This window comes from Trachurus japonicus, chromosome 6, assembly GCF_045865225.1.
Source record: "Trachurus japonicus isolate A0001 chromosome 6, Traja_1.0".
Classification (NCBI taxonomy): Eukaryota; Metazoa; Chordata; class Actinopteri; order Carangiformes; family Carangidae; genus Trachurus; species Trachurus japonicus.
In genome coordinates, this window is record NC_140912.1 from 19,557,573 (window position 1) to 19,585,391 (window position 27,819).

A 27,819-nucleotide genomic window follows, 5' to 3' on the forward strand; every position below is an offset into this window, starting at 1 on the left:
CCCTCCATTCCCGGTGATTTGCCATCAGGCACCAGCAAGGACAGAGCTCACCGACGGTGAGGACGACAACATGGCGGCCTCCTTGCGTCTGGGTCGTCAAGGAATTTTATTCGGCCTCAGATTGTCTAAATTAAACAAATGTTTGTGGACAACTAACCCGTGTCAGGAGCAAGTCAGACACTTCTTTCAGTCACCATGGCATCTCGGTGAGTGCAGTCGTCCATTGCTACGCTGACATTAGCTAGCAGCATCTTCTATTTGGTGCATCGGTCACTTATGGCATTTTCTCTTAACGTAATAGATTAAAAAAATAATAGTGTTGTTAAAGGAAAGTGGACGTAACGTGTCACCAAAGAGCAGAAGATTGTTTCTGTTGGGTTCAAGTTCAACTGTCACGGCTTATTTGGTAGACTGTAGGTGACTTAGCTATGCGAGGTGAAGGAGCAGCTTCTTCAGCAATGCTCCCTGTCTCTGGTCTGTCAGTCTGGAAGCCGGAGGGTTTTATCCCGATGGTGCTTTATCACTTGCAACAGAGTGTGCAACGGCAACCCTACATCTTCAACCTTTAAAACATGTACGGACGAGTGACACATTAGGAAAAAAAACAACATGAAGTAGCTGTCTGTGTTGGGTCACTACTGCCAGAAGAGCTTCCGTCCTCACAGGCGTTTATCTCCAAGACTGTTGAAGGGATGAACAACATCGTCCCAAAAGACATCTCCTCATTTAACGTTAATGATCTGATGATGGTGATGGAGGGCGCTGGCATGCCAGTCCTTAATCTCCTATAGGCAGGCCGTTTCATAGGGGAGAAAGGTGGCCTAATTTTTCTATGACTAAATTATTCAACATAACCGACTGACTAAAGTTGTCTGTTAATGTCTCTCACTGCCATCGTTGACCTAGTTGATAGCCTATATAAAAAAGAAAAGACAATAGCCTATTAAAAATATGGTGATTGAAAGTCAGGGGGCAGTATTTTTTCTTGGGGCCAAAAATTCCTAGAAACAACCCTGCCCATAGGAATTCAGATCTGGTGAATGTAAAGGCAATAACATATGATTCATATCATTTTCATACTGATCGGAGCACAATTGACACCTTTATCCAAGTGACCACTCCGAACAGGATTGAAATGTTTCGTCAAAGGGTAAATCTGTGGTCACTGGAGTAAATACAACAACTTCTACTGATTTACAGTGTAGCCTAACCCTTCTATGATAATATTTGCTGACACATGGCCAGATCACATCCTGCATCGTTCTTAAAACAAGAAACTGTTTGCGTTTTCTCCATAATGCACCTGTGCCTTGGTTATCAACAGATGTCTTTCCCACAGACTAGCCAACTTTAGTCACTTGTTCGTATTGAAACAGTTGAGCACTTTCTGTGATTAAAGCTATTATTAATCTCTTGCCATCTTAACACAATTCAGAATCAGCTCGGCCTCCTCGGCATTTTTATACCTGCATTATAGCATGACTAAATGTCATCTACACATTTGTGTATGGAAGAATCTGCAATTCTGCATTCATAATGTTTAAATCAGAGGTTGCCCTACATGAAAGTCAGAACTGAATTCTTGGCACAGTATATAAACTAAAAGAGAAATTTCACAGTACACATGAAGACTTCTAATTGGACTGAAATTGCAGGTGTTTCTAATAATGATCACAATGGCTCTGTTCTTTCTATGTGCCCTAGTGAGCCTTGACAGTTCAGGTCACACTGTACCTCAACTGTGAAATGAAAGCAGTTAGAAGGAATTCAGCCATCATTAATTCTAGTACTTAAACCTGTTCTTTTCTCACTGTGACACATAAGTATGTCTTTGATGGGGGGGAAAAAAGTGATCAGATCCAGTGCTCGGATTACTACAATAGTGCTTTTGTATGGCAGATATTTGGACTTTTTTCCACAGCAGAATTAATGAAGGCTGCATTCCATGTAGGTGAGCCGGTTTCAGAGTTCATACACTATGTTGTTATATGTGGTGACTCACTGAAATGGCACCATCATGACTGATGAATAGATCAGTATGAAATGTTTGTTAAACATTTTATTATTATTATTATTATTATTATTATTATTATTATTATTATTATTATTATATTTATTATTATCATATTTGTCAAGTTCACAGAACAGGTTGAACATTTTTAAATATCAGATTAATCTTGCAAAATGTAATAACAAGTGAAGAAATAACATATATAGGAATATTCTGGCCTCTGTCCACTCAAAAGTGTAGAATTATGTCCAGATATCCAGCAGATGGCAGCATCACACAACACAACCAGACACCACACAGCTCCTGTTAGAAAGGTGGATTTATTGATGTGAGGCACAGGCAGCAAACCCTACAGCATTTATTATACTTTACTTTGATGTGTTTTTAATTGTTTGTCTGTTGCTGTTTGTGTTTTAATCATTCATTCAGTGCATTAAGCCATGGAAAAATACAACTGGGTTCACAAAACCACATGCCAGTTTTTTTTATTCTTGATTCATGGTACAGAATTGATAACAACACATCACATTTGTTACAGTGATTTCATTGAGATTCTATGATGGATAATTGAGAAATATCTTCCGGCACAAGCAGCACCATATTTTTAAGACATTCACTCTTTCTAGCAGTATATTGCATTTATATCACCTTCCCTTAGGCTATAAGTATAAATCCTAAATGTCGAGTCTGTGTAGTTAACTGAGCGTGCAGAATACTCTCAACAAAGCGTATTCACATTGAATTGTTTGATATTGGGGAAATTACCCACGCTGCCTTTTCATCTGCTGCACCGCAGGCTAGTTGTAGTAAAACAGTGATGCCGCCGCAGCCGCTTGGATTTGTGCTTTCCTCCAGCAGTCTGACGATCCAGTGTCCAACACAGAGCTGTGAGCTAGTTGAACCCTGGCCTTGTGAGTGGCTGCAGCTGGTGACACTAGGGGTCTTTGACGGTAGCTGGAATCCCCTGCAACAGCAGGACTTTCTCTGCAGCCTCCGGTGCTGTGTCAGCCAGAATCACAATTACATAAGTGACCTGCCAGCATTCCTCTGTCATAGCGGCAGTGTCTCTTCCCTGCCCAGCATAACATGTTTAAAACCCTGAGGCCAAATTGCCGACAAACACTGCTTCTTCTGGGCCTGTTACATGATTTACTTTGACATTCACACAGCCAAGTTAAAGCTCTAAAACCAAGCTGTAGAACGGTTCTGAATATGATAGTTTTGGAAATATTTCTCATTTTCTTTTAGCATGATGACCTGACACTGCCATTGTCCCATTGTAAACCATGTTATTTCCACTCTATCCTCTAGATGTCAGCGCACTCAAAGTGCAAATGCCTGCTCTTTCCCCCACCATGGAGGAGGGGAACATAGTCAAATGGCTGAAGAAGGAAGGTAAAAGAAATAAATGACTTAATTATTTCTTTGCAAGCTCTCATTACCACACTGTTCTGCTTGACTCTTTTTATTTTAACTAACATGTTTAAACTTTTGTGTGTTATCATATGTAATCCAAAGTGAGTGCTTGCTTCTTTTACTTCCACATGTAATTTCTCCCTTTGCGCGATTGCTCCCAATCAAAACACATGCAATTCTAAAGGTAATAAGCACTCTGTGTTCTTTAGATCCAAAAGCTGATCATCTCTCTTTCTCAAAATGATAGACCAACAGCTGTGCTAATTATTTAATCAGTGACATCACTTTGCTCTATAGGGCAGAGGCGTGAGCAGGGGGAGCACCTGAGGGCCTCTGGTGGCTAATTGGCTCAAGGAAGCGCAGCAGTCACTATTCATCACTGCTTAGCAACTCTGCTCACCCATGCGCCGCAGCCACACTCTCATTTATCAGGAGGCAGCACACCGATTTCTGATTGGCTGCTCTGCTGTGTTGCCATGTGCTTCTTGTGTCTTGTTGCGAGATACGTACGTGTGTGTATAAGTGAGGAAAAGAGAAAGAGGGAAAGAAGGAAATATAAATTCTCAGCAACAAGCAACAACACATGCTACTTTATGTCCCCAAATCCATCACGTGATCTTGTGGAAAGGCTTGTCATCAAAAGAATAATGAGTTAATGATTTGCTAACATGGTCATACATTAGCTTGTGTATTGTAAATTGTATTGTACCACCACTGCTGCACCAGAAGGAATAACTGTTTGTGTTAATAAACAGCCTAACACTATACAAAGTAAATCTGATGTAGGCTAGATTACCTATACATTCTAACTAAGGTATTAAACAACCTACAAACTTTAAGCCAGTATTTTAAGGGGCTGAGGAAAGTGTAAGACAGGGGTGCGGGTGTGTTTTTTTGTTTTTCCCACTGCCTTTATGGTAGAGCAGAGGTGAAAAGGCTCGGGGTTGCCTGTTTAATCTTTAATATTGCACATCACACCTAACCCCTGGGGTCATATGGTGTTAAAGCCTCATACAAATCCAATCTTGACTCTACTACTGCCCGCTCTCATGGGCTTCCAACGTCAATACTGCCTGTGCTCTTTCAACCTTCCCCTCACCCATTCCCATACTCTTCCCTTGACCCGCCCCCTTTTCCTTCCCACACGTCTCCCGTTCCTAAACACAGCCCACGAAATCATGTCTTTTTCAATGTACCTTCTAATGTGAGGTTTTATGAGATACTCTTTGCCTTTGTCATGGCACTGCCCTTGATTTTCCTCCTCTTTACTGTATCCCCAGAAGGACCCCTCTCACAGATTTTTCTGTTAAGAGATAGAAACATGACCAAATGTGAGATCTGGATAACCCTTGACCTTCATTTCATATACCCTATACCCTTTCTGTTGCATCTTAACACATGGACACATGTCACAGAGAAGTCTCAATGACACTGTCTATTGATTATCTGTAATGAAAACATGCTTTAACTTCAATATTAAACTAGGGATTCCAGCAAGCTGTGCCACTGACAACAGTGCTTTTTGTTTTGCTCTTCTTTTTGTCAGTGGACACAATAAGCTCCATTTTTTTGACTGGAAGCCCATTTGAGCTGTTGCACAAACAAGTGTAGCACAGAAAGGCTGTATGAGCATGGAAGAAGAACTGAGGCAGTGGCCCCTAATTGCCATCCACTCTCACTGCTAAGCAGATGCTAATATATTCCAGCTTTCTCATGTAGTAGACCAGTGGGAATCTACTGGGACTGGGACTAGGGATAGGCAAAGATCTCTCATTCTATCAGACACACTGCATTTCAGTATCTTTCATTCTTTCCCATGAAACATTGATTAGGCTCATGTCAGCCAAAGCCAGAGCATATATCTTCCCGCATAACCTTTCCATCCCCTCAATGGATCTCTTTCATTTCTATAGCTACTAATTTGTTCTCTGTGTGTGAAAAGCCACAGAGAAAGCGGTTGTTTTCAACATGCTGCTCATAATTACGTTTCATGTACGGTATTTCCAATATTATCCATGTATTTCCAATCTTATGTGTGTATGAGTTTGGTAAATTGTTGCCTGGAATTCCAAATAAATGTTTATGTTATATCGCAAGGATGTGTTTCTTTACTCAAATCAGGTGAACCAGTGGCAGCAGGCGATGCCCTATGTGAGATTGAGACTGACAAGGCTGTTGTTACCATGGAGTCGAATGATGACGGCGTCATGGCAAAGATTTTGGTGAGTGAGCAAAAACACACATAAACCTCCTCTGCAGGAGATGATTAGATAAGGCAATTCATTTCCAAATAACAGACACATTTATAGGTCCAGTGTGTAATAATTGGCAAGGTTTATTGGAAAAATCTGAATATATTTGTATAAGTGTATAATTTCTATAAAATAACATTTGTTTGGTTTTCGTAGCCACCATCACTTTGCCGACGGGAGGGGTAGGTGCGAGCGAACGAGTGAGCAACTGCAACTGCAATGCTAGATATCACTGTTTTCCCCACATTTTACACACTGTACCTTTAAACATTGAATATGGCTCTGGTGAATTGCCCAGGAAAGCAGAGGGTTGAGGGGGTATTTAAATTCTTAGTATTTAATTATGTGTCAGCACCAGGATTTTAAATTGTGTTTTTAGACAAGATTGGTCTTTGGTTTTCAGTTCTTCTGTTATTATACTTTGAAAATATGTCAAGTCAGCAATTTGAAAGAGCTATAGGGACATTTTTAAATTGAGTTTATATTCACATAGATAATGGTTCTGTTAACATTTGCGTGCAAGTTTTGCAGGGTTCCTTAGTTGCCTATAGTAATTGGCCATGCTTGTTAAATCTGTTTTCCCCATACAGAGAAAGCAAAGCTTTGAGGGGGCTTCTTCAGTGACAAATATGTCCCTCCTTCCATCCCCCATTGTGCTGTTTGTTGTTTGAATTTTTAATCAGCTGCCAAAGACTGAGCGATCAGCTGTCTTTTATCAGCCACATTTGTTCCCTTGAACAGAAAAATTAAGATTATGTTTGCTTTTTGACTTATCTGTGAGAGATCTAAATACACTTGGAAGGGGATGGAGATGATTTTTTTTTCAGTTTTACCATCTTAAAATCTGAAGGATGATGGTGAGGCATTGTTCTGTTTTCCCATGTGTGCACAACAAGCCAAAAGCCTTGCTCCATGTCACACAGAGTGTCTTATCTAATAACACGACATGTTCCTCGGCCGTGTAATTTTGGACATGCTCATGTTCTGGTGAAGCCTGAGCGGAGCAGGTTTTAATTAGGCGACGTGTCTGTTTGGGCAACAGCAAATTCATACATGATCCCGCCCCCCCCTTTTGTCCATTAAGAATATATGGTTCCTTTAAAACAATGTCACACACATAGAAGTGAAATGAATGAATTAATAATCAGAGGGATGAGTATCAGCTACAAACCAGTCGTATATCTCATTTTTTCTTGCCTTTCACTTCACTTGCTTCCATTCTTCCACATTCCCTTACTCCATCCATCTTGGATGCAGTGGGGATGAGGTAGTTTCCATAGCAACCACCCAAGAACTGGGGGTAAGGGCTTTAGCGCTGAAGCTGGCAGAGAAAGATGGTCTGCATTAGATAAGCCCCATAGATCCCTCTCTCTCTCTCGCTTTGTTCGATAGAGAGTATATGTGTTGTTATGAAGAAAGAAATAGCAGCTTGTGGCAATAATTCGGGAGATTTGTACACTCCCTTAACATGGCGTTGGCAATGTAGCATCCACTTTGTCTGGATCAGACTACATTAGCCCTCAATGGTGTAATTGTGGCTCCTAGCGCCCTGTAAGTTTCTAATTTAAAGGCTGCTGTAATTACCTGCCTGTGGCCAAATGCCTGGAAAGGCTGCAGTAGACGTGGAACTTCCTGCTCTCCACAGGGGTTATTTATGGGGGTCAAGTACCACTATGGCCCTCCACCAATTTCCAGCCATGGCTCTTGGGGCTAAGAGAATGGAGGGGGGGATCCAGCTCATATTGGGAACTAAGGGTTGGGGGTTGGAGCACCAGCACCATGAGCACAGATTACTGTATCTCATCATACTCTTACTGCGTTGCTCTACCCTGACCTGAGGGCTTCAATCTGAAAATCTGCCTTGGGTACGATCAATCATTGCCCGTGGGAAATGACACGTTTGCAAAACCACAGATGCACATTGCTCCTCTGTGTTCAGACGTATGTTAAAGAGAACGTCTTTTTAAAAATGGCTTGATAGGCAGATAAAAGTGGATGAATTGGTTGCTGATATAATGACTTACATGGCAGTTAGGACTGATAGATAGTGTCTAAGACTGTTAAATTGATGAAGATGTCCAACACATTCTGTGAGACTGGCCTGTCAGTTTCCCATTCGTCATTCCCTTTCCCTCCTCTCTTCATCTCCACACACTGCCCTCCAGGAGATCAATTTAAACACCAACAGATGTGTTGTCCTCTAAATCAATAGTTGGTGTAAATCACTCTCTAACCTCCTAAGGTCAAAATAGGTGAGAGGCCTGTGTTTTGGTCAAAACAAGAGCACATAACTTGTGAGATGGTGACAAAATGTTTTATTTTTCTTCAAGAAAGATCAGCAATACATTGTTGAAACCTGGAGAGGTGACACAGCATTTACGGGATCATGCCTTTCCTTGACAGTTTAATTGGAAACCATCACAGTAATATGGTTAGAAAGCTCAAGTATGAGTCGAAAAAAGAGACCAGGAGATTAATGCTGTACATCTTGTGTCAGTTGCCTTTTTTGTTTGTTTAGATTACATTGATCTGGACATATTGCTGCTATGACTAAGGATGCTGCTGCAGTCTTCTTTGTGCAATATCTGTCATGCTCTATTGATCAGAGAAAATCATGTCTCACTCCCAAAAAACAAGATCTCTATTCTTTCTCCTCTGTTTATGTGTATGTGGAGGCTAAATCCATCAAACCCTTCACTGCATGCTATTTGACCATGAGCGGTTGTCTCTGGAACAACTGACTGACTACCATGAAGGTTTTTTGGGATGTCTCAAAAGCCTCATGGCTACAGCATCCAGCAGTTCGTTGAAGTTAAAAGTAATGTTGATAACTATTGAGGTCTGGCTTATTGTAACTGAGCTGTTTAGACCTCAGGGGGCTTGTATGGCTGCATGATAACAGTTTGGTAATAAGAAGGTTAAACCTCCTAAATGGTCTAGTCTGACTATAATGTCGTTAGCTTTGCTGATGGGCTCTGAAGAGGTTCCCTTAAGAGCCCTTTCAAAGATCGGTTCGACTTTTCACAGTGAGAATGTTGCCTTTAAAATGGCAAACGATTGAATGAGAGCTGAAGACTGTCTTTCTTTCAAACTACATTGGGCACCAGAGAAGAGATGGCTGTGAAGACATGACATGATCGTAGGTCATGCATTACCCACTTATTTCATTCAAAGGTGACCACCCATGCTTAACCCACGTGGAATGCATCATGCACACATGAACAATTAGTACATTTTGAAGGTACAGGTTCACCTTTCACATTTGGCATTTTGCAGGTTTGCACAACATTGTACATGTCCAGATATAAGTACAAAAAGACAGATAAGGTGAATAGTTCTTCTAATATGAGATGGGAATTTACATCTAGCTTTTCCTCTGACAGCAACACTTCTTCAGGCACTAGTGAAACCAGCCTTTCCAAAAAACACAGTGAATGTATGAACCATTGCGGAGATGTTGAGGTTTAACCATCATTTACACTTCCCATAGGTTCCACTGTGTTCAGTAACCATTTGATGGCAGTGTTGAGCCCCACACCACTACAGTGTACTGTTTCTGCAGCTACCCACTGTACTCAGTGTTTGTGTGTGCGGTGTGCACGCGTGTGTGCAAGTGAGTGAGTAAAAGACAGAGAAAGAGTGAAACTACTCCTAAAGTGGTAAACCATGAAACCACTCTTGGTTTTTCTGATGTAGTTTGAGTTTTAAATGTGGCTTATATTCTGTTTTTACTTTCTGTCTATTGCTCTTCTCTGGAACAGTTTTCCTCTACTGTGCAGTTGTGAACATAGAGAATCAGGATTGAAATTACAAGCTAACTGGTAACTCCAAACATCACCGTTAAGGCCACCCAGTCTGTCTGTACTTATTCTCTTTATTTGACAAACTTTCCATGCAAATGACAGGCTGCAAATGATTTGTGCGGGGTAAATAATACGTTCTGCATTATGTGTCATTTTTTAAAACATATTGTGTTGCTTCACTTGGAGAAGAATTATGACGCATTTGCTTATGACCTTTTGCTGTTTTGTGGTTGTAAATTGATTAAGCACGAGCACATGCTGTTGTTTTTTTATACATGGAAGCACTTCACATTGCATTTAACACATGCAGTATACCGGTATTAGGTGTCCCTTCTCTTGGTCCTTTGTTCTCTTTGGGGGTATGGTCTAACAACATGTCACATATTGTTTATTTAGTCGCTTGTGACATGGGTACCACACTTATTGTAGGAAATGTGTTGCATTGTTAGTCTCTACCAGGTGGAAAAACCCCTGTGCGACTGAAACGAAGGATTTTCTGTGGAAATTTACCGAAGTCCGGATTTCCCTGAGTAGCCCTTAGGCTTTACCCTCATCCATCACCTCCCACTAGCTGAGGGAGGTGCTGCAGAGACATTAAACATGAAGAACGAGGCGTAAGACAACACACAAACGTACACGCATGCACAAAAAAGCCCATGATAATCAATATGATTGTATGATAATCAAAATTTTAAAAAAGTGAAGATAAAGCACACATGACAGGTTGTCATTTAAAACCTGGAGCATATTGTTGTGTTGACTGTTGTGTGGTTCCAGTAGGTTAAAACAGTTTTGTGTTAATTGTCATTTAGATATTATTGTTATTACGTGTGCTGCAGAGAGATTATTTCAAGGTGAATTTCAGTGTCGTAAGGGAAGCATAATCTGCTGATTAAATCGTCTGCCCGGCCTCATTGGGACAGTCCTTTGCATAACACTGCTAGAAAAATATATATAGGATCATCTTTTTATCTCCGTCATCTCCATCATCTCAGTTAAAGTTAAAGTAGCACAGGATAAGCAAAAGTGCATGTCTCTCTACCAGTGAGCGCAGGTGTTTGCATGTCTTTCTACCAGTGAGCGCAGGTGTTAGTGATGGGAATCACCAGAGGCCCTGAGATGTGATATTATCACGCTATTTGTGTGTTGATATGATTGCAATATCCAAAATATTGCAATGAGCTGCGATAAATGGTCATTTATAAGCTTTCCAGCAACTGCAAATGATATCTCCAAATGAAAACTTTGTCTGTTTCTTTTAATAAGATAAACGTCTTAGTCTGTTCAGGTCGATACTTGGCGTCCATATATTGATACAATATTGCCATGCAAAATACCCCAATAGTACGCTGTATCGATTTTTTCTCCCACCCCTGGCAGGTGTTTATATATTTTAGTTTCCTTGCTAGTTTGGTGAATATGATTATTAGAGTGTTGCACCTATGATTTTGCAAATCTGCTAGAAGGAGGGGATGACATCATAGTATGATAACTGTGGATTTACCCTAACCCTAATAATGCTTTCACTTTGCACTATATTATTGTGAAATTCAGTCTCATTTCCTTTTCATTTATATTTTAGTTTATTGGAGGTTGTCAACTCCTTGCTGATGAGTTGTGTGGGTGGAGGATGAATGACACAGCACAGCTAGAATCAGGTGTCTTCTTGCCATTGTCGTTCCAATCTCTTCTTCTTCTCCTTGTATTGAGCTGCGCAGCTCACTAAGTGGATGCCTTTTTGAAAGGAGACGAAGTGCAGCAGACCTGCCCTGTGTGCTGTGCCTGGCCTTTTATTTACACTGATCAATATTGACTGAGGAACAACACCTTGCACAGCTTGGGGAAAGTATCGAAAGGCTTGCAGTGGATTTGGAGTACGCTGTAACAAGATAGTGAATCAATGGTTGACAGCTTTGGACAGCATGAAAACACATCTATTGCACTCTAAGAACCTATTCCAGCACAGTCAGGTTCTTTGTCATGATAGCAGCAGAAGAGAAGTGATGGAAATTGATGCGACCGAGAAGTCGGTGTTATTTTTCAAGAGGTTCTCTAATAATGGCTGTCAAAAGGTTTATCTATTCAGTGTCCACTGGCAAATTGATTAAACTTCAGTATCACTTTCCCTTCATTTATTTGTTCATTTAAAATTATTCAACCGTAGACCTTCACCCTGATTATAATAATCTCAGCTGCACATAAAATGACTGAATCTGTTTTGCTAAAAGACCCCCATAATGTACGAGTACCTCTCTCACCCTCTTTACAGATGGAGGAGGGCAGTCGCAATGTGCGCCTGGGCACTCTCATCGCCCTCATGGTGGAGGAAGGGCAAGACTGGAAGCAGGTTGAGATCCCCCCTCCAGATGCGGTCCCTCCATCTGCAGCTCCACCTGCTACACATGCAGCTGCTGCCCCGGTCATCCCCCCTGCCGCTCCCTCTCCACCTTCTCCACCAAAACCAGCCACGTCAGGACCGTGAGTCATTTAAACTGTTCCAAACTGTTCTACCTCATGTCTGTCTACTATTAATCAACTGTCCGCAAATAGTAAATTAGAGTGAAAAGAGGTCTAGGAACACACCATGGTGGTGATAATGGAGGGTCATAAGCTTGTGGGCTGCAGCGGAGGTGGAGGTGGACATGTACATTTAAAATTTAGCCATGTAAACATAAATCAGGCCTTAACGGGCCCATATTATGCAAAATCCACTTTATTCTGGTTTTGTAGCGGTTATATTTGTTTCTTCTATTACGCCTGGAGGTGTCTACTATTCGAACATTCGGAAATCATTGCCCATCCCTATTCCCAATGTCAACATTAGCACATGGTACAGGTAACGAAAGCCACACCCTCTCCCCGTGACGGGTGTAGACGTGGTTTACACATCTTATTTGCATTTCAAGGTGCAGACACAGAAAGAGCTTGTTCTCAGGAGAGCTCTGGAGAGCTACTTTTAGATTACTGAGATTTAGAACCACAGATTGATTTGGGGGCAATACACTCCGAATACAATGTGGTTGGACCACTTAGATCTATGTGAAATGGGTGAAAAACAGTGTTATATTGAACTTTTAAATAAGTTTGACTTTGCTCATATGTCAGCATGTTGTCCAATTACCTTCAGTATGAGTCAGCTCTTTGTCATTGTTAAAACATCTGATTAGCAAATGAGCTGATGCTAGAGACAAGGGGTCATGCCAGTATTTTAAACCTTTAAACAGATTCAGTATTTTCAGGCTTTTTGTCCACTACCATGTAATTTAGTGAATACAATTATCTTCCTCTGCTCGTTTGTGAAATCTTTCCCCCCTGCTGTTTTCACAATACTGTCATGGAAAGCAAAAGAGCTGCCACAGAACAAACAGGGCTTATTTGTTATGCAAACATTTGATGCTGAGCCCGTCCACATATTCAGATTTGCACCTTGGATGCATCACTTTGACAGGGTGAAAGATGAAATGTGCAGTGCTGCAAGCATGATTATGAGGAAATAGATGCAGAAATGGGTCACTTTAAGGCAGTCTATCTAAGTAACACTAATGGAAAGTTTGGCAGTAACTGTGTTCACTCTAATTTAGACTGAACAAGAAACAACAGTAACAGATTGTAATATACTTCATAGAAGCATGTTGATCTGAGGAGTAAGAATTGATTTAATGATGTAAACACAACTTTGACAGTGTTTTCATTGGTTTGTTTATAAATACATTTTCTGGTTATCTACTTTTATTTTTAAAAGTAAAACAATAAAGGTTGGTGTGATATTTTTACAAGGATGAATAATAAGTCTTTAAAGAAAAAGCATAAATATTTACCTGTGACTATTTTCTAATTGTATCATACTTTCTCTTTGTTTGTTCAGTTTACGTCTGAGTCCGGCAGCAAGACACATCCTGGACACCCATGGTATAGATCCAAAACTGGCCACACCCACTGGACCAAGAGGACTTATCACAAAGGAGTGAGTGAATGTGTTAGCTTTCATAGTGCATGCAAATTTTGCTCTTTGTAACGCAACAGTCTCTGATATATAATCATCTCAGTTTTCACACATTTACTCCAAGCCTGGCAGCCTGATGGTGATGGACCAAAACATTGGGGAATTTGGTGTGTCTCAGATGGAAACCTAGATATAAATAAGCTCAGCAGCAGGCATATATGTTGCTTCATGCAATGGAGCTTTAATGATAGAAGGAAAAGCCTTGCAGATCAATTGTTTAGGTAAAAAAAAAAAAAATTAAATTCAGCCAGGATAAATAAATTGGGTTCATATTTTCCCAACACTCTGTCATTTGTTTAAAGTGGAAGTGATGTGTCAGCGGTAGGTGCTTGTTCAGCATTGTAATAGGCCCAGCAGATTGGAAGGGTTCCCTTGTGGCTATCATAGTATCTCTGCAGGGATGAGATGTCAGCCAGAGCAAGCAGGTCGTAGCCACAGTGTAGGCAGTGTGAATGAAAATGAAAATGTGGGAAGACTAGATAAGTGAAAAAGTGTGACTAAGAGGTGGATAAGATTTGAGGTGCATTAATCCTGTTAAGTGGTAAATTCAGACTAAAGAAAACTGTGAACACACACACACACAAACAAACGCGCAGCTCTAATGCTACCTGCTGTCAGTGGGGACCTGATTGAATGCTCTCGTTACCCACCTAACACCCTGCTGGGGAATCTCATTAAGAACTTCTGTCGCCATAGCAACCCATTCTCCAGGACCCACTGGTGACCATAGAAACGCAGACCATATGTTTTCAGGGATGTGTGTCAGAAAAGAGAAATACATGTAATTGAAGCCTGTAAAACAAATGTTCACAAATAGGACTTCAGCAAAAGCTTTCCTCTTAGCCATACTCTGTTTAAATGTAGCAAACTGTCTCATGCAAAGCTGAATGGTAGAACTGCAAAAATAATATTTATAAAAAATACTATATTATATTAATTTCTGGTGCCAAGTTTGTACCTGCCTAAAGAAAAGTACACATCAAAATTAACAATACAAGCTATGAACTAGCAAGAAGGGAGCACTGTTGAGAGAAGCCAATTCCTTCTGTGTAAAAGCTGTAATTAATTGACTGGGTTAAATAAACACAAGCGTGCTCCTCGCTGTATAAATGTCAACATGATTTCTAGGTTTTGAAATTTAGATTGTTTTAGTAATGCCATTTAATTATGTCCCAATGATTTGCTTTGACATGATTTCTCAGTCGGCTCTCCTTAAACGATGTGTTGGGACTCGCATGAATGGTTTGCCTATTTGCTTATTGGCACATAAACTGGCTAATTAGCTCCGAATGTCTTTAGACAGGAGGGCTGATGCTGAAAGAAGGCAGATGGGGGTTCAGCAGGAGATGAAAGTACATGCAAGCAAAGAATTCTGAGCAAAAACAATGTACCACTTTATTGTGACTCCTTCTCGAACGGAGCGATGGGCTGTGAACAGAACATTTGCAAACCTTCACTCTTAAGTCACCACACTGGCTTCCCTGGAATAGAGAATTTCCCCTATTTTTGATGTGTCATTTTATGTTTGTTTGTTTTTTTTTACAAAAACTCTGTAGGTAAACTGTGCCACTCCCATGGATGCAATGGTCAATTGGAAATGGAAATGTTTGTTTAGCATAAGCTTAGGGAAAAATAACATGAAGAACAAATATGGTAACCAATTGATGCCAAAGGTGGTGTGATTTAGCCCCTTCTCCTTCTCGCCAATGTCATTGGGACACTTAGATAAAGATGACTGATCGTGGGTTCACAGCACAGGCTACATCAGGTATGTAGTGAGACTGAACAGTTCTGTTCTTGTCGGAAACCAAATCTCCTTGTGCGAATAGTTTCACATTGGCTTAGCTCCTTCAAGAGAGGGCAAAGCGGACCTGAATTCCCTTCTTTTGTCCTTTGGCACATCAGATAAGATTGAAACCAGGGAGAGGTAACCCCCTCCACACCCCCTTTCCACCCTCTGCTCTAGTGAGGCCCCATAGTGGGCATGAATAGCAGAGGTCATGCAGCCTAGAGATGAGATCATAGCATGTTACATAATACACAGCAGGCTTTAAAAACAGATTAGGTACAGAGAAACTACATTTTTTCTCTTATCTTTCATCATTATCTTCATTCATCAGTGCCATTAATAGCCATGTTACCTGAGGCAAGGCCAACACAGTAACAGGTAGAGCCTTCAGTGTTTTGTTTTGTTTTTACCACACTGATTTTAATCAGAGATAAGTAGGAGAATACATTAATCACTATCCATTATGATTTCAATGATTAGTATTCCATTAGTTCAGAAGGACACAGTTGCGCATTTAAACCACCAGCTCATTCCCTTACTGGTTACAAGTAGCTATTATGGTTGTGCCAGTAAGTTTAATATAGTCTTGCTTCAATGTAAAGATTCAGAAGGGATACATGAGTTTGTTAACATATGTATAATGAATTGATATTTGTTCAGGCTTACTGAATTGTGGTACCTATACTGTATTTATTTCACTTACTGTGTCAAAATAGCATCGTAGTATCCTGTATGGTGAAACTGACAAAAAAGGGTTAAATAGCATAGAGGTTGGCCCAAGAGAGTAGTTTTCTTTTTTTTTCTGACATGTTTGACCTTGACCAACACAGGTATTCATTGGTAACAAGAGGTTTGTTTGTTCCCCGGCTCTCTCTGTCATTAGCTGAAGCTCAAACCTTGGATTTTATTCAGAATGCATAAAGGACAAACTGACTTGAGACCATAGATGCAGAATGAACTGAAAATAACGCAGTGTAACTATACTGTTGTGTACCTATGACTAAGTTTTAAAAGGGAGTCTTGCAAAAGAATGTCACTGTCTTGCAGACTGTAAAAGTACTGCTATATTGATGTGGACCAATTTTTCTATATTTTGATGTTTGCCATGCAGATATATAATATTTTTACTTTATGTGTTTGATACTTCCCTAGTGTTAATTAAATGTCAAACAGCATTGTCGTCTGACTCAATTTGGATTGTTTTAATTGCAAGCATTTTTATTTGAGATTGTTGAATGTGGACAAAATAGGGCAGCCTGCACATTGATCCATTGGAGCAGTTGTCTATAACACCATTTCTCCAATCTTGGCTTGTCTTAGAAGGCAGTGGAAGACGAAGTTTACTTGTGTGTCTGCGCACATTTGATGCTCATTTTGTGTGTGTGCGTGCATGTGTGCCAGCGTGCATGTGAGCACTGCCTCACCCCCTTCTTAATATTCCAGTCACTCTCCCCCAGCCTTTCGGAGGCTCCTTTGCCTTGGTTGTCAGTAGGGGTGTACATGGTGGGTATGAAAAGCACATGCCAGCCAGCTACACAAAAGGTATCTGTGTCACCGTCAAGTGGTCACTGTAAGGCTGCTGTTGACACGGCCTCCTCCTGTTTCCTAACAGAAACATTGTTTGAATTTATACACAGATTAAATCCTCAGATATGTTTTTTCCCCTTCCTATGTACTTTACAAAAAAATCTGCTGTGTAATGTTTAATTTCATTATGACATTTTTTTTTATTTCCTTGCATATATACTTTTTTTTCAAATAAGTCATATCTAATCTCTGTGATGCATTTTATTGATATATTAGTTTGTGGTGGTCTGTAAAAATGTCAGTATGGTTTGCTGGGGGATTCCCAAACTGCCTCAGTCCCTCTGCAAACAAATACCCTATCAGTGTGAGACAAGAAGGAACTAGTGTGATGGAGGAAATTGAAAAAAAAAGAAAGAAACGGCTCAGAGAGGAACAGGGAGAAAAATAGCTGTGGGGCCCAGACGGTTCCTGGCTACATGGTGAGGTCAGAGGCAGCTGGTCCAGACAAAAGGCTGGATGCGTGTGGGTAGGTGGACCCCAGTGCATTGAACTGAAACTGCAGAGCTTCAAGCGGGCACACCTGATACCCACCCTTCCCAATGCTTTTGCTGCTAAGACTAAAATTAATGGGTGAAAAAAAAGAATCTAGGGCAAATCACTCAGTACTGTACTTATGAAACACACACACAATCTTATGAAACAGCTTCTTCACCAAGAAGTCTGTGTTAGTTTATTTTGGAAAAAGATGCTGTATGAAAAGTAGGGATGTGTGTGGCGGAACCTTTCCAGTGGCAGGTGGAATGATGCCAGGGTTTTGAATAAGCTGGTCCCTCGCTGCAGTTGTCACCTGATCCTTCCTGGCCTGATGGTTTGTTTGTGACTTGCAAATGATTCTCATGACACTCATGCACCAGGGGACAACCACACGTTATCCCTGAATCTCTGCAAGTCTGACACAAATAGAAACCAGACAAAACTGACTAAGAGCTACGTGTGTACTTCCCAAGTGTGAGTGTATGGGTTAATAATGTATCAGTACATCATTATCTGTGTCAGTGTTATTTTGTTCTTCTATACAGCATTTAATGCAGAAGATATGTAAATAGTTACAATACATACAATACAAGGCTGCAATGGGTAAATATCAGAAATAAAGAAAAACTTGATGAAAAGAAAAAGTGTGCCATTGGTATTGAAATGTCAGAGTTCACCTCCTAAGCAGTGGCACACAGGGAATCAGCTGGTGCAATTCGACAACAGCAGACCCGGATAAAATTGTCATTAAAGCATGATCTAAGCCTGCAAAATATCAGAGGAGGCGTTTGTTGTCATGGTAATATGATTGATCACATTTTTGTGAAAGTGTGCAATTAATTTGGGGTTTTGTTTACATTTTACCTACTATGATGTATTTTATTTCCCAGAGATGCATTGAATCTTTTGAAGACAACTCCTGCTGTCAAACCAACAGCAGCCATGGCTGCCCAGCCTGCCCCAGGTCCTATTGCCACCCCAGCAGCTGCCCCTCCACCCCCAGGCGGCAGACCCAACATACCTCCTCTCTCTGTACCAGGGAAGCCAGGAGCACCAGTAAGCATTCCTTATTTACATCAACTCTTTACACAACAACACTGACACAGTATAGCATCACTTTTGTGATACACAACACATTTTCAAACTTTTATCTTGTGTCAGGGCACTAAAGGGACCACACTTGTAGTTGGTATCTTGACTCTCGTCGTCATCTCTCCTTATGTGTTTGTTTCCTGCGAGCACATAAAGTGCATCTGTTGTTATGTAACTTCTGATAGCTCAGAGGTTTCTTTTGGCTTGCGCGCTGCACACTACAAGCATCATAATCGACCAACAAGGTTTTATCTTGGTTTCCTCTTTCCTTTTTATCTTGTTGACCTTTTTAGTTTGGCTTATTTTTCAGCACCATAGTCATTTAACTATCATGGGGTGTGACTGTTTTAAGACCCACTGATCTAAAGGGCATGAACTATAAATAACCAATAGGGCACATTTTCTTTTTCCATAAACTCACTGGAACAGGCTTTACATTGTCAGCACTACGTATGTTTTCAGTGATAGTTTTATAGCAGGCGAGCGAGACAACATCATTTTTTTTTCTTGTCCCTCATTTTCCCCTGTTGTCTGTCTCAAAATGTCCTCATTCGATTATTTACCCCTCCTTCCCCCCACTTGTCCTCCTCAGGGCACTTTCACAGAGATCCCCGCCTCAAATGTCCGCCGCGTGATTGCTCAAAGACTAACGCAATCGAAGACCACCATCCCCCACGCATACGCCTCTGTTGACTGTGACATGGCTGCCGTCATGAAGCTTCGCAGTGACATGGCCAAAGGTAAAAAGAAATATAAACTTATATGTATACTATTAGCGCACATTAAAGCATCGTCACAATTCCTTACGTGCACGTTAGTGACATTTCCTTCAGTCAATATAACATCTAGAAGGGAACTTTTCCATGAAGATGTGGATTTCAGGGTTTTCACATGACTTGTCATTTGACAAAGGCCACAGTCATTGAAAGAACCTGTGGTACATGTCCTCTCAGTCAGGGTAGTCATGTTCTTCAGATCTGATGTTCCTTCACACCACACATCATCAACATGAGGCTGATCATATGTGGATAAGACGCCTGTACTGTCTTAGCACATAGTTCTTCTTAACGGTATTTTGAAAGTGGCTGCTTCTGCTACTTCAAAATGCCTTGCAGCAAATGATATCAACAAACATTTTCACTCTCAAAAACTAGTGGGGGGCGGAAGATGTTTTCAGCCACAGCACTGAGATTTCATTCATATAGTTGTTTCTTTGAGTTTACAGAAGAGTTAACTATTTTACCAAAGTGAATTATTTCTCTTTGGTTCAAAGTGTTTCGGATGGATTATTAAGTCATGACTCTGTGCTTTGTTCTGTGTGGTAAATTACAGTGTTTATGACAAAGATGAGCATCAAAAGACTCCAGAGAAATAGATTTATGAGGGCAACGTGTGCAGGAGGAAAAAATAAGCTTGACCCATCCATACATTATCAATAAGGCAGGTACTATATGGATAGTGGAACTCTGGTAGACCTTGAATAATAAATAAAATACCAGCAGGAGCTAGTTGGAGTTTTTTTTTCTTTTTTTCATGTTTTTGCAAGCAGCTCTTTCACTTTCTCAGCTCCATATCTCCCTCTTGCTTGCCACCTGGTATTTAGTAAAACTTCTTGTGCAACACACAGCTGTGTGTGTGTTTTTTAACATAAAGTTGTGTCACAGCAGCCACCCTTCAGCATTTTGCCATATTCAGCAAAGAGAACATTTATCCTCAACGGCTGCTTTTCATGGATTCCTTAAATCTAACCCTCTGCTTACTTTGGGCCATTTTTCATGTTGATACAGCAAGAGCACTTGGTCAGTTTCCTATTTTTAAACACTTAGTTCAACACACTATCACATATTTGGGTTTATTTAGCTTAACTTTGCCTAGCTGTCAAACAAACAGTAAATCTCTCTGGGTCGTGTCTTTTTGATGGAGTAAACGGGACGGCCATTCCAGACCTATTAGCGAGGTTGTGTGTGTTTGAGGGATTCTCTCTCCGGTTGTTTTTGTGGACTCTCATTGTTCAGGAGCAGCACAATTTCACGGTTAGCTCGTTAATCATCCCGCTCACAGCATTCATAACTGTCTGGTACACCACTAATGGACACTAGTAAAAGTTGGCAGCGATGCCGGGCTGAGCCAGCCTGGTTTCCTGGTGTCAGACACAGAGAGGTAAGCAAAGCAAATCCTGAGGACTGAGTCAGATATAGAGGGACTGATTCTGATCAGTTGGAGTACAGGTCAAACCAATATTTGATTTGATTTGATTTTTTTTTTCCACCCAAGGGAGTGTGCAGTATTATTCATTTCCACAACTGAGAAATGGAGACATGCTGTGATAATGTTTTCCATTTAGAAATTGCTCCTAAAGGAGCTGCTTTGTACAGTGTCACACATCACAGGTCTTGTACAGAATACATGCACATGTACATATTTACATGTTGCCTACAATAGCGGCTTTATTATCTGTCCGTTGTAACAAGCACAAACCACCTCTGTTGATTCTCAGTGGAGCTTGAATCAGTCTCACACACTGTGTCTTCTTTTTCTTTTCAGAACAGATCAAAGTGTCCGTTAATGATTTCATTATCAAGGCAGCCGCTGTCGCACTTAAAGTAAGTATTGTTTACAATCTTTCTTTGTTTGCTGTCATTTTTTCTTTCCCTAAGCATCATGTTTAAGTTTAAAGCCAAGCTTTTTGTTTATTTGTTATAACTTGCTGTCAAGGGATGCGTTGTGTCACACAGAGAGTTTGTACTGTAAATGATTTCCTAATCAGTCCCTGTTGTTCCTGTTGCTAACTTACTCAGATGGTGAAACAACAGCTTTGCCCTTTAAAGACGCAACTAAATATAGATGGAAACTCTTAGTTCATTTTTGGTTTCGTTATGGAAAACATGTGGAAATTCCTAAAACGTCCACCTCTCTGAGTGATTTAAGAAAACACAAATAGAGTAAGAATTTCCAAAATGAATGTTTGCTTGCACTTTTTCTTTATTTTTTTGAGGGGGTACTGTAAAGAAAGCTACTGTTTCACTGTCGTTTTGATTCATGGAATGTATGGGGGGATGCAGGTTAAAAATAGATGTCGCTTCCTGGTAATGTAGTTATTCCAACAAAGAATGTCTCAGCAGCATCTGATAACGACAGCACTGCCTATCAACCTACATATTTTTTATCACTTATCATGGAGTATTACATCTGCTTCAGTGAATATGTGTCAACCTAAAGCATTCACATCTACTAGACTTCATGGGAGCTCCGCATTTCTCTGTGAAGACTGCAGGAAGACATGTAGACACATTGATATATGAAGCAGCAACTGAGTCTGTGATGCAGGACATGTGAGAAATGTGGAACAAAAATGTGTACATTTCCCAGTTAATGTGAGTGTAAAATGCACCACAAGATAGTCCAGACATAATGTTTTACTGTACAACATCCCACATGACCAAAATACCTCTTTGGCCTCTGCTTTAAACTGAGATACATGATAAGTACATAATGTACTTTCTCCTGAGTTGACTTACGTAAATCAGGAAGTGGCATCTGAGGCCGGATGTCCATAACCCAACAAAGATTTAGAGTAACCCAGTTATTGATGCTCTACCACAGAGGTTTCATTCTAGTAGAGTTATCTACAGTTTCTTTATAGACATAGTAAATATAGCTGGCCTTAAAGCAGTTGTCTACATTAAACATCAAACTGATAATAATAATTTGCCACATTCAACATAATATAAATGATATAAATCTTTTCTGACTATTATCATAATTGAGTCCATGGCATGCTACAGGGCTTGTCATTGAAAACTGGCTTTGATTTGTTATTCCACACTTATGAACTGCATGCAAACACCCGTGAAACCAAAGCAGGAGACTTTTTATCTGTCTCTGTTATTCTGGGCTGAACTCTGACTTCTTTATTTTAGGAGATGCCAGAAGTAAATGTGACCTGGTCTGGTGATGGACCCCGTGCACTTGATTCCATCCACATTGCAATCGCTGTGGCGACAGACAAGGGCCTCATTACCCCCATCATCAAGGATGCTGCAGTCAAAGGAGTCCAGGAGATCTCAGCCAATGCTAAGGTAGATTTTATCTGCCATTCTGGTACAGTGTGTTTTTCATAAACTTGAATGTGAAAGTTGTTTTCCTGATGCTGTGTTGCAAGGAATTTTCTTTGTGTTAATCATAACTTCAGGCTGTGGGGGTGTTGAGTTTCCAAGGTTTGTTGTTTGTCTGTATGTGGTAATATATAAGGAGTCAAGACTTGACTGTAGCTAAGCAGTATGGGAAAACAAAGTATTGGCATCTGTAGGGTTTTATTCATCTAAGGCCCTCTGGCTGGTACATTTTTTCCCCTGTTATCCACCAGTAGTCGAAATACTCTCAACAGTATAGACCCCTTTAGACTCAGCTCAAGTTGATTCTTGGGTTGCAGGCTTGCAGCTCTTAGCTGTCACTGGGTGGAGTACAGAGCAACAATGGTCGGCCCTTTCTCCTGCTCACAGTCAGCAGCTGAGGATGCGCAACATTTATTCACAAACTGACGAACATGCTCTGAAAATCTGATACACATGCACACTTCACGTCATGTTTCAATCTCTTTCTCATTAAAGAGACACACAGATCCAGCTCTAACATTCCCCAAATGTTTGATATTCATATTTATGCATGTTATGTCCCTGTGAAAATATAATCCTGACTCATCAACCATCAGCAACCAAACATGGAAGGCTCTGAAGTGCTTCCATAAAACACAAAAACAGTGTTGTCAGACTGCGTTTTATCCTCGTGACACAATGTTGCCTGAAGAGTTTTCCCATCTCTTTTCGGTGTCAGCTGTAGTAATAGGAGCAGTGATGGCAGCGGTCGCATCTCTGTAGTAGTGACAATATCAATTTCAACTTTGCAGGGGTGGGAATATGTGTGGTAGTTTTTTTTGGAAAACATACACAGAACGTCTGTGACTATCAGTGAGAGTTGTTGCAGGTTGTGTTGATGGAGTGAGGAGTCAGTGGGTGTGTAATTAGGTTTTAGACATGCTATTACTCAAATTCCAGCATTTATGACTATGTTGCAATGGTGTAAATCCATGCAATCAGATTTTGCAGTAGATTTGGTTGCCTCACACTGTGAGGTGCTGTCTGTCTGGACAGGTTATAGCATCTTAGCACATAAATGCTAAACTGTAGTGTAAGCAAATAACGTGTTAGCAAAAAACTAGCTGCGAATGTGAGTATGACGTGCTGCAGATCAGTAGTTAGTTGGTTTAAGATATTACGGAGTATGAGTGTTAATAGTATTATTTGATATGCTGTAGCTGAATGCAGCACAGGATATTTTATAACCACATTGTAATTATTTCTATTCTCATCAAACCTCTTTTATTTACATTTCTACCATGTTCCTGTGTCCATAATTAGATGGAACTGCTACAATATGTCCCCATACTTTATTAATAATAATAATTTAAAAAAAAAGATAAATGCATTTTTTGTTCCATTTATTGCTATGGATGTTAAGCAGGGTGATGTAGGGTTTTTTTTTGCTTTTGAGGCTGTTTCTGGAGTGAATTGAAAAGCATTTTTATGCTATTTGTTGGGTGTTTTTGATTGGATCATTAAGTTTAATTCAAGTTAGATCATTCTAATTTGCAGGTCATATTAATGGCTGAAATGTGCTAGTCTACTAACTCTAACCCCAATATGTGCTTGAAGGCTCTTACACTAAAAGACACTTCAGTCCTCTGAAGCTTTCAAAATGCACTTTGCCACCCACCACTATTCAGTTTAGTTCCGCTGCTGCCTTGAGCTCAGTTCTTATTGGTCTCAAATTAAAACCAACATGTGGTTTGAATAAAGCACGGTGAGGTCGCTGCAAGCTATTGATAATGGAGCAGAACATAAAACTGTTTTTGTACTTGTCGCAGATGTGCCCACCGTGTCCCACTGTCTGTCAAAGGTCCTGTGACTCATTCTCAATGTTCTGTGCTGGTCGTGTCCCTACATTAACCTCAAAGTACATTTACATTTGAATGGAGTTCATGTTGAAACAAGAGCCATCCAGTATTTTTCAACCTATAACTGAGAGCAATATATTGGACAAAGATGAGTTTACCGGTACATTTTGAGGAAAGTCTTCAGTATAATGCACACACAGTCTTTATATCCTGCAGATTCAAAGGCTGCATCAGTGATTTGACTGTGTGTACTTCTAGACACACAGGAATCTGTGTTGGTGAAGGTGAAGTGGATCACGAGTATGCACAGAAACAATACCATCGTTCCACCGCGTTCTCATACGACAGATATCTTTTGTTTTTTTCAAGGCTGTCACTTTCATTCATGCTCTGACACAACAAGGATTCACAGAACACGGCTGCAGCAAAGCGTTCGTTTTTCTCGTAAGGTACCTCATATTACTCCAGGGAGTTCTCAGTTCCCTTTTCTCATGTAGGCATTGCACAGTCTGATAGTTTCCATTTATCTCGTGGACATGTAATCATTCTTGAACATGATATTTGAAAATTGACCCGTGAAGCCTTTCATCTAAAACTTATTATGGTTCAAAACTGTGACTGAAAGGCTCCTCTCCATCTGATGTATTGGCTGTGGAAAATAAGTTTTATCGAATACAAGTTTGTTGTGGCTTGTTGACTAGCTAACCCTAATCCTAGACATGGTTTGGGGAAACATGGTGTCACTTTCTGATTGCGTTTCAACTTCCGCTTAACACTGTGTCAGTGATAAACGTTGGTGAGACTCATGGATCCATGGTCAGACATGTAAATTAGCGATTAGCAGAGGTCATAACACAATTGGGTACAATCATGGCATAATTTCAGTATTTGTGGAGCAAAGATATGAACCAAAGTGATAAACAAAACACAACTCGGCCCACACCAGTACATCTTTCCCAGAATGAGGGAATAAATTTGCTCCATAAAATATGTTTTCATAAAAGAAAAATAGATATTTCTATAACTGTACACCTTATCTATACAGCATAAAGACAGGGAGCAATGGTGAGAAGGGAAATTATCTCCAGAAATAAGACAGATGGCACGAGCACCCTTATTGTCAATTGATGTATACTGTGTAAATCCATATAGCCCTGTTTAGCATTATAGGCTTTTTGACTAGTGACAATGGTTCAAGGGATGGCACTGTGAGATGTCTGTTGTGCGATGGTTCATCACGTTGCTCCACTATTGGATGGAATAGGACATCCTGTGAGATATCGTCACATCTGTTTGAGAGACAGGCAAAGAATCTTGCTTGGACATGGTACAGATTAGATAGATCCAAAGACGATACATTGATGATAAGCTCTCTGCCATGTGTGCTTATGTGGACAAATCAGAAGAATGTTGACACATTTCATGACTGATGAGTAATGTTTCTTTCATAGGCGTTGGCCCAGAAGGCTCGAGATGGGAAACTTCTACCGGAGGAGTATCAGGGAGGCTCGTTCAGGTAAACTCAAGACACACATCATTTATCAGGCAAAGGGAAGTGTATGGAAAGAGATTATACCATAAAACGTAATGTTATTCTCCAGTCTTTCTTCTTTCCGAAGAGTCTTTAAATTTTCTCAATCCGATAAACTGATCTCTGTTACTTATGTGTTGGAATAGAGTCGCTTTTGTCTCTACCACCTAATTCAATCTCTTCAATTTCCTTTCAAGCTCAGAGATAAGATAGCTATCATAAATTTCCACTATTATGGATGAAATCCGGTTTCACAAAGACTCAGTATATTATGCATATTCTACATTTCATGTGGTCCTGAAGTGAATGTGGTCTTGGGGCGACAAGGCCCATTAGTTACTGTGCCATCAATTGCAGAAAAGTGGAAGGGAGGCTTTTCAGCTCATTAGAATTAATGGTGTCATTGAGACATAAATGAGGTTTCTGTGTCAGGCAGAAACGATGAATTCCTATAGAGATGCAGACTTCTTTGTCCTCCTGAGGATATGTGTGTATGCCCTTCCTCTCTATTTTTTTTTTACCATTCCCCTTGAGCTAGAATTCTCATTAAGGCAAACAGCAAACTGCCCTCAGGTCAGTCTTACTCACCATATGCAATATTTAGTGAGAGATTTGGAGGCTAGTGCTGCTTTGTTCATCTTAACAGATCAATGTTCTATTTTATGAAACAAGATGTTCACAGCCAATTATATTTATAGACTTAATTTACCCTGTAATTTTTACTCACTCTCTCTAAGTGGTTATGTTCTTTTTTAGCATCAAGGAGCTGGTTTTGGAACCGCTGTTATGTCCACTTAGTTCATTTTTATGCATTTTCTCCCCAACTGAGCTTGACTAATGATGTAATATGTGTACCGTCTCTTCTTTCTTCCCATCCCCTCCCTCCCTCTTCCATTTCTCCCTGCTGCAGTATATCAAACCTAGGGATGTTTGGTATCAGTGGCTTCAGTGCTGTGATCAACCCTCCCCAGGCGTGTATCCTCGCCATCGGGACCTCCAGGGCAGAGCTGCGACTGTGCGAGGATGACCAGACCCTGCGCACTCAGCAGCTGATGACGGTCACGCTGTCCAGCGACGGACGGCTAGTGGACGACGAGTTAGCCTCACGGTTTCTCGATAAATTCCGCGTCAACCTAGAACAACCGCAACGCATGGCCCTAGCCTGAGTAACAGAAGACACGGCTGTGAAAGTTATTGGAAAGACATAGCAGGAAACCCCTGCATGACAAAGCCTGTTTCATGCTTTAACAAGCAGAGAGCTCCCAAAAAGTTGATTCCCATTCATGGCTTGGATTTAGGCTTAATTTAGTCTTGTACATAGTGTAAACTTCAAGTTTATGGCTTGCTTCTGACAGATGAATACCAGGCTTTGTGATGGAGGAGTTAAAAGTGGGCTTCTGCTAGACTGGTACAGGATTCTAGCAGTGGTGCCAAATATTACCAAGACAGAAGTGGCATAGCAGGGTGCATCCCACACACTGCAATAGGGGTGGTTGTTCTATCACACCAGTGGTGTGTGTGTGTGTGTGTGTGTATATACGTATATATATAAAGTGGTTATTCGAGTTCATGTTCTATTTTCAGTACCAGTGCATCTATCTTGTGCCACACATGCAATAGTACACGGCAGCGTAAAAGCCCTATTTTACATTTGTCTGCGATATTTATTACTGACCATCACTGGCAATGCACTGTCTAATGAAATAAAACCCTCATACCATACATTTCCTATTGCTATGAAATCCACCAAATTAATGATTTGATTAATTGTTCATGTTAATGTGTTTTAACTTATTTGAAACAGATGCTATGCCATCCCTGAAAACTTATCTTTCAAGTCTAACTAGACTACAATCATGTAGGTTTCGGTGTCTTTAGATGCCAATAAAACACACCGTTCAACCTTCA

The 27,819-nt window shown here is 40.5% G+C and overlaps 1 protein-coding gene across 1 annotated transcript; it reads left to right on the forward strand.

The window, feature by feature from the left end:
- Nucleotides 1–45: 45 nt before the first annotated feature.
- pdhx (pyruvate dehydrogenase complex component X) lies at nucleotides 46–27,819 on the forward strand. Its single transcript, XM_085779620.1, has 11 exons — nucleotides 46–206; nucleotides 3,323–3,406; nucleotides 5,549–5,649; nucleotides 11,752–11,960; nucleotides 13,348–13,446; nucleotides 18,226–18,391; nucleotides 19,020–19,167; nucleotides 20,972–21,030; nucleotides 22,348–22,506; nucleotides 25,832–25,896; nucleotides 26,822–27,819. Exons 1-11 carry the CDS (start codon nucleotides 71–73, stop codon nucleotides 27,075–27,077), a joined length of 1,482 nt encoding a protein of 493 aa, XP_085635746.1. The 5' UTR covers nucleotides 46–70; the 3' UTR covers nucleotides 27,078–27,819.